This window comes from Echinops telfairi, unplaced genomic scaffold (genome assembly GCF_000313985.2).
Source record: "Echinops telfairi isolate 266 unplaced genomic scaffold, ASM31398v2 ScPeMD7_3;HRSCAF=10, whole genome shotgun sequence".
Taxonomy (NCBI): Eukaryota; Metazoa; Chordata; class Mammalia; order Afrosoricida; family Tenrecidae; genus Echinops; species Echinops telfairi.
This window is the reverse complement of record NW_022103899.1, coordinates 34725725-34733694: the sequence shown is the minus strand read 5'-3', so window position 1 is coordinate 34733694 and position 7970 is coordinate 34725725. Positions and strand designations below refer to the sequence as shown.

Below are 7970 nucleotides of genomic sequence, written 5' to 3'. Positions count from 1 at the left end.
ATTGCAGGTGAACGATGACCTTTCAGATTGGTCGCTTTGGGGCTCTATGTACAGTTTTAACAGAGAAGATATCAAATAGACATAAGACCTAATTAAAATTGAAGCTAGCATTCATGAAAAATAAGTGATCAGAGGAACAGAATTCATTCCAATGTCCTATGTATCCTTAAAGAGTTCATGGAACGTATGAAGGGAAATGTGGTGTGAATTTGCTCTAATTGAGAGAAAAACAAAACAAAACTGAGAGACGTGATTAAAACCAGATTTGCATGCAGTAGATTTGGTCTGCATAATATGCGAGAGAAGTGTTTCACCAATGAAGCCGCTTTACTAACAAGAGCTGATTTGGCTAACTTCCTCTGAGAAAGGGTATCTAGTCTGCAATTGGCTTGCCAATGAGCGCTGTCAATGTGCAGATTCGTCTAAGGCTGCAGGCTCTCAACCTGTGTGGGTAGCGACCCCTTTGGGGGTCGAATCACCCCTCTCACAGGGGTCGCCTGATTCATAACAGTAGCAAAATTACAGCGATGAAGTAGCAACAAAAATAATTTTATGGTCGAGGGTCACCACAACATGAGGAACCGTATTAAAGGGTCGCGGCATTAGGAAGGTTGAGAACCACTGGTAAGGTCGCTAGTCTGGAAGCAGCCAGAAGTTTTCTCTTAAGTCAATTTATTGACCAGAACTTGGTGAATTTATCTATTACCTTGTGCACATACATGTGTCATTTCTCAAGCCCAAGGCACAAAGGAAAATCATGGGAAAATTATCTGATTTGTCATTCTTGGAGCATAAGTAACTTTCCCTTAGAGGCTCTCCCAGCCACATAACTAATAAAGTCAGATTTTTTTTAAAACCAATACGATGGAATGTTTTAATTGATGGTATATAGAAATATTCTTCTGGACAAGAGAAACAAGTATTTTAGATAGTCAAACATGTTCCTTTAACTCTTAAAAAGATATAGAAAGAAAAAAAAGCTGTGATCATGTCAATTGCTTGTCATAGTGACCCTCTGTAGGGTTTCTGAGACTGAAAATCTGTGTAGGAGTAGATAGCCTCATCTTTCTGCCCAGGAGCAGCTAGTGAGTTTGAACCACTGACTTGGCAATTAGTAGCTCAACACATAATGCTCTATACCACCTGGGGTCCTTATATGGAAAAATCTTTAAAACAAGCTCACTCTCTGGTATCAACATAATTCATAGGTTCTCAAATTTATTGGGCCTATGACCCCCTTTCCAGAACAAAAAATTCCTCAGTTCCCTCCTAGAAATTAAAAACATTTGTATGCTAGCCCATCATTCAAGATAAAGTCTAGGTATCTGCTTTTGCAGACCCCACCAATTGTTCCTGTGCCCCTCAGAGGTGTTATCGCCCAGCTTGAGAGACACATAGCAAATGGAAAAGCCTAGAAGTTATATAACTTTCTACCAAATTCATCCTTATAAAGTGATAGAAAAAAATCGGAAGCAAATTTTGGAAGCTCTAACATTTGCACGGAAGCAAGATTCTACAGCTACTTTCTCATATTGTTAAATAACATTTCTATAGCCACTTACAGGATATGATGAGTCAGATGTAGAGCCATGTATCAAAAATGCTATCTACTTAAAGTCACTTACTAGGGCAAAACTTTTCCAAAATTAATAGAACCATTTCAGTATAATACAGTTCTTACAAAACATAGGAAATAATTGTGCTACATTCCATTTTAGTTCCTACAATTCCCAAATCCAAATCTGGACTGAGAGCCGGGGTCAACTCTAAAATTCCATTCTCTTGATAAGGACCCCTGAATGTTCAACTTTTACAAACTCCTTTACCTTCGAAAATTTCATTTGTCTCATATCCCTTAGTAATTCTGACCACATTTTATCAGCTCTTATTCCCAAACAGATAAATGTCTAATTATTAGAATTTATATTACGATAATAGCTGAAGCAAAAATTAATGAAGAACAACTCACTTTAGATTTAAAATTCTGAGCAAATATTTTGTGATAGTATACATTGCAAAAGACCCTGCTGCATGCAATGCAGGACTAGAAAACAAACAAATCTTAAATCCTAAGGTTAACATATGAAGAAAAACACAAACATAGTAATAAAAATGGAAAGATGTCATTCCCTAAATTCAGGAACCACTTTGCTACGTCTTGGAATGCAAGTGAAAAGACCATTGAGTTGATGGCATTAAAATTATAGATTATCGTCTCTTGTCCTGTGACCTTTATCGTGTGGAGACGTTCGCTTCTCTCTCTGAAATAAAAGGTTACGCAAAGTGGATTCAGGTCTGCAATTAGACATGCTTGCTGCTTTTCCCCTCTCCAGGGTGACAGTTCCCCCACAATATCCATTTGGCATGCATGCATTCCTTGTTCAATATGCGCTTATTAGCACGATGTGCTGGGAACTTTATTAGCTTCTAGAAACATGGGATTTAAGAATATATGTGTGTGTGTGTGTGTGTGTGTGTGTGTGTGTGTATTTACACTGGCTCGTGCCCACATAAACCTTTTGTGTAGTGTGGAAGACAACCAGAAACAGTATAATTGTCAGGAGTATTAAGAAGGGAAAAAGCTACTGAGCCTGAAGGTTATCAGACCAAACCAAAAGAGGTGCCGTGAAGCCGATGGCAACTCCTGGCAAGCCCCTCGGTGTCCACGTAGAGCTGTCCCATATGGCTTATTTTTCAAAGGGAGATCGCCAGGCCTTTCTTCTGAGAAGCCTCTAGAGTCTAGACATACCTTAACTGCCCACCGTTAGGTCAGTAGCCAAATGTGTCAATTATTTGTATCATCCAGAAAAACCTGAAGGTTATAATAAACACAAAAAAGGCCTCACTGCCATCAAATTAATTCCAGGCTTATAATAAAAGAAACCAAATTCACTGCCATCAAATGAGTTTGGCGACTTACAGCAATCCTATGGGGCAGGGCAGAACTGCCCCTTTGAGTTTCCCAGACTGTAACTATTTACAGCAGTGGAAAGCCCTGTCTTTCTCCCATGGAACTGTTGGTGGATTCAAACTGCCAATCTTGAGGATTGCAGCCCAATGCTTACCCACTACGCCACCAGGAGCATAGTGAGTGGCTATCCTTACACCAGGCATTTATTTTAAAGGAAAATTAAAATAGCTACTACTTAATAGGGCAATGTACCAGCCTCTGTTTCAAAAGCAATCCGAATGCTATTTAATCAGCAATGCGAACCCTGGATTTAAATACCTTGCCCCAGTCTGGTTTGCACAATAACATTTCAGCATGCACACTCCAGAGGCCTATCTGGGCTGTGACCTAGGCATCCAGGGCAAACACGATGCTCCTAAGGTTTGTGATACATTTGGCCTCACTCCCAAAAGAGGGCAAAACCCCCATGCCCTTCGCTCTCAGCTGGTCCGCCCGTGAAAGATGCTGTACTAGCGAAGCAAGCCCTGGTGCTTCAGGGGTTTCCACCTCGGCCTTTTCTCGCAGGCCCCACAGGAAGCAGCCCAGGGCACACACACACACACAAAAGCAAACAACCTCTCTGTCACTTAGCCAATTCTGAATTCTGACTCACAGTGACCCTCTAAGGCAGCACAGAACCACCCCCCGCCCCCTTTTGGTTTCTGGGGCTATATGTCTTGACAAGAACAGAAAGCCTCGTCGATGTCCAGTGGAGTGACAGGTGGATTCAAACAGCTGACCTTGCCGTTTAGCGGTCCAACCCGCTCTGCCGCAAGAGCTCCAGGTCAATGCAAATGCGCATGTCCTAACTTACTAGCTGGCTAGATTTGGCGGGCAAGTCAAGGATGGGCAGAAAATGCAATGAGGAACCAGGCTTTTTTTTTTTAATCAAGTATTTATAGGATTCAGAAATGGGGCTCCCATGGGAATCAGAGAAGAGAAAGTTAAAATAAGAACATAAGATTTTCTCCCCTCGCACAGTGACTGCAGCAATGGGCTCAAACATGACCACACGTGTGAGGACGGTGCAGGACGGGCTAGTGCTTGTCTGTTGTGCACGGGAAACCAGGAGTCACGGCTTACTGTGCTTGAACAGAAGCTGATTCCTAGAAAGTCTTTTCTGGAAAATTAGCCAAGTGACAGCTGGCTAGCCTTTTCAAAACCTAAACACCTATTTCGTGATTACAAAGTAAATAACGCCTTTTGATTTGGTGGGGGAAATGTAGGTGATTTTTAAAAAGCTTGATAATAGGCAAAATATAACCTTTAATCCTGCCAACAAGAGATGATAATTAGATCGTTTTGGTAGATCAGACACATGGGGTACTAGGCTTTATGTGACTGGCAAAAGGTGTATTAAAGGGGCTTGGGAAGAGCATTCCCTATGCAAGCTGAGGCAGCCTGCGGCCTCAGGGTGGCAGCCAGAGACTGGAGTGCCAGCAGCTAAACTCTCCCTGGACATCTGTGGACTGGGCAGCCATTTACACTCTTAGTATTGTTTTTGTCCAAAAACGCATATCTACTTGTTTCCAAATGTACACCCCAGACATTACTTTGTGGAGACACAAGGTGGTCAGAGCAAGCCTGTCTGAGTAAGGTACCTTCAACCTGAGGCCGGCAGATGTTGTGTAGTTAGGTTTTGTGTGCCAACATGGCACCTGGAAGAAGATATGGGTGGAGTTTAGCCTGTCAATCAGGTCTCAGCTGGATGCCCTCCTTTGGAGGTGCAACCAAGATAAATGGTCTCTGGAGGTCGCCCCCACCCCACCCCCCTCTCTCTGCCTTCACCTTCCTGTTGACGAGCCATGCTAAGACCTATGTGAGCCCTGGGATGCACCCACTGCCACTGGATCCACACAACACTGCACCCACTGGCCTTTCTGCATTTGGGATCATTGTGTGTAGCTGTGTCAGTCTGAAGAGGGATTTATGGACTAGTATTGGACTTATGGACTTGATCTGGACAGGGCTGGGATGTTTGCTTGATATGTAATTACTTCTTGATATAAAGCTCTCTCTTACATATATTTGAGTATCTATGGATTTTTTCTCTAGTCAAGCTGGCCTAACACATGTAGGTGTTAGGAAGGTGATGACCAGGGGAATAATATGCCTGTCCCACAGAACAGCATATTCAAAAGCCTTATGGTGGGAAACAAATTCAAGGAACTGAAAGGTGGCTACAGTGTGAAGATGAGATGGCATGGAACAGACGAAGGGTGATGTCTTGCAAGATAGAAGGGTTTAGGAGGGACCCTCTCGTGGAAATGAGTAGAATGCATTCCCAATGTAAACAGAAAACCCACAAAATGTCAACTCTCTGTTCCTGGTTTCCTAGCTCTTCTCAGAGCCAGTGCTGGGGCTTACTGAGACCCTCACCCAGCACACTCTCATCATTACCTGATGGTCCCACTGCCATACTTAACTGATCCAACCCATCCTTCTATTGCCTGAAAGAGAAACCTGAGTGAAACACTGAAATCTCAGTTCTTCGGTGATCAGATGGTCAGGCTCTGTGACAATGTGGCTGAGCCAGGATTCTCAATGGCTGGGCAGTTAGAGCCTGGTAATCCCCCCTGGTGTGACCTAACACAGTCAACTCCAAGATGGAATGGCCCATGGTACACATGTTCTAAATAGCTTGAAGTCCCCAGAAGTGCCGCCCACCCTCCCTGCTGGCTCATTAAAGGGAGACCATGTGCTTTCAGCACAGTGAGGGTCTATCTCTGACCCCGACTCTCCCAATAGCTATGGCTGTACACGGACGCTTTCCCAAACCTGTTGTAAAGTGGTTGTTACTGTCACCTTTTTTCCTTAAACTAGACCAGCGTTTGAACTTACCCCTATAGCTGCTAGGATTGGAGCTTGATAAATCCACTTAATGTCTCCAGCATTAAGCTCCCAGCACCTGAGACAGGAGAAAGAGCTTTGTGAATAAACTGGAGAAACCGAAAGGTAGTAAAAATTAAGTAGCTTTTTAAGTGTCACCCATAAAATTCAGATCGCAAGCTTCTAATTAAAAAGCTGACAGAACTTTCCTCATAGCACCCGTCAATAAAGAAAGAATTTTATCTGAACATAGGCACACTAATAGAGGACCCCATGTGTCAGGGGTCCTTGACCCCATGAACAAGCCCTTAGGGACAAGTTGTCGTTCCATGTCATCAATCAGTTCCAGCTCATTGTCACCCAACATACAACAAAGCAACACCCCACTGCCCATCCTCACAAGTGCAGCTATGCTTGGGCCCATAGTTGCCATCACTGTGCCAATCCATCGCCTTCGGGGACTCACTAGGGAGAAGTGTTAGGAACACTGAGAGATCATTTTTATCTTGACAAATGTCAAAACTGACAAAAAGATTCCTGTCTTCTAAACACGGTGCCTAGGCAGAGAGATATGACAGTTTTCCATAAATATTTACAGCCTTTGAAACCCCATGGGGTAGCTCTAGTCTCTCTTATAGAATCGCTTCAAATCAGAATCTACTGAGAGCAATAATTTGATTTTTGGGTTTGAAATGTGGTACGATAGTTTTTTAAAAACACTTTCTTGTGGTTGGGGTGGCAGTCTTCGGGACAGATTCATGTCCCGTGCAACAGTTGCTAAACATTTTGCTTTGCCATGTTAGTTGCACTCCCTCAACAGACAAACTTTGGACTTAGGTAGAAGCACGTCCTCCATGGGTTCCCGTTCCAGTTGCCCACCTTGCCTGCTCTTGCCTGTCTTCTGAACTTTGGGGGAAATACTGCCCTTGGCCCCAGGAGCGTGGGTTCTCCGGAGACCACATTCCTTCTGGGTGTCACAGCTCCCTGGAGAGACAGTCAGCTGAAAGGTAATCCCTGGGAGTGGCTTCAGTCCCAGATTTGAGGGGTGTCTATGGACACCATCTTAGGAGTCTCTATCAGACCAGAGTGTCATCTTTTCTAATATTTTTAAACTCTTTATTGTGAAATGAGGTTCACAGAACAGATCGATTCACCATCAAACAACTCAGACACATTTGGTTTCGTCTCTTTTATTGCCCTGTACCACGCATTTCCCGTTCCCAGCCCTCCTCCTTTCTAACCCTGTGGGAGCTTTTCTTAGGGAATGCCACCCTCTAGATCTCAGGGGCTCAATATTCCAAGGTGTGGATATTTTCATAGTGGTATCCGGCTCCCATGGGAATCAGAGAAGAGAAAGTTAAAATAAGAACATAAGATTTTCTCCCCTCGCACAGTGACTGCAGCAATGGGCTCAAACATGACCACACGTGTGAGGACGGTGCAGGACGGGCTAGTGCTTGTCTGTTGTGCACGGGAAACCAGGAGTCACGGCTTACTGTGCTTGAACAGAAGCTGATTCCTAGAAAGTCTTTTCTGGAAAATTAGCCAAGTGACAGCTGGCTAGCCTTTTCAAAACCTAAACACCTATTTCGTGATTACAAAGTAAATAACGCCTTTTGATTTGGTGGGGGAAATGTAGGTGATTTTTAAAAAGCTTGATAATAGGCAAAATATAACCTTTAATCCTGCCAACAAGAGATGATAATTAGATCGTTTTGGTAGATCAGACACATGGGGTACTAGGCTTTATGTGACTGGCAAAAGGTGTATTAAAGGGGCTTGGGAAGAGCATTCCCTATGCAAGCTGAGGCAGCCTGCGGCCTCAGGGTGGCAGCCAGAGACTGGAGTGCCAGCAGCTAAACTCTCCCTGGACATCTGTGGACTGGGCAGCCATTTACACTCTTAGTATTGTTTTTGTCCAAAAACGCATATCTACTTGTTTCCAAATGTACACCCCAGACATTACTTTGTGGAGACACAAGGTGGTCAGAGCAAGCCTGTCTGAGTAAGGTACCTTCAACCTGAGGCCGGCAGATGTTGTGTAGTTAGGTTTTGTGTGCCAACATGGCACCTGGAAGAAGATATGGGTGGAGTTTAGCCTGTCAATCAGGTCTCAGCTGGATGCCCTCCTTTGGAGGTGCAACCAAGATAAATGGTCTCTGGAGGTCGCCCCCACCCCACCCCCCTCTCT

General features: G+C 43.9%; 1 protein-coding gene across 1 annotated transcript in view; it reads right to left on the bottom strand.

Moving 5' to 3' along the window:
* The window catches only part of PTH2R (parathyroid hormone 2 receptor), a 62213-nt gene that overhangs the window by 16458 nt on the left and 37785 nt on the right, over positions 1 to 7970 (bottom strand). The window contains exon 7 of the mRNA XM_004701773.2: positions 5792 to 5858. Within this exon, the coding sequence (XP_004701830.1) occupies positions 5792 to 5858 (67 nt within the window). The remainder of the gene's footprint in view (positions 1 to 5791; positions 5859 to 7970) is intronic.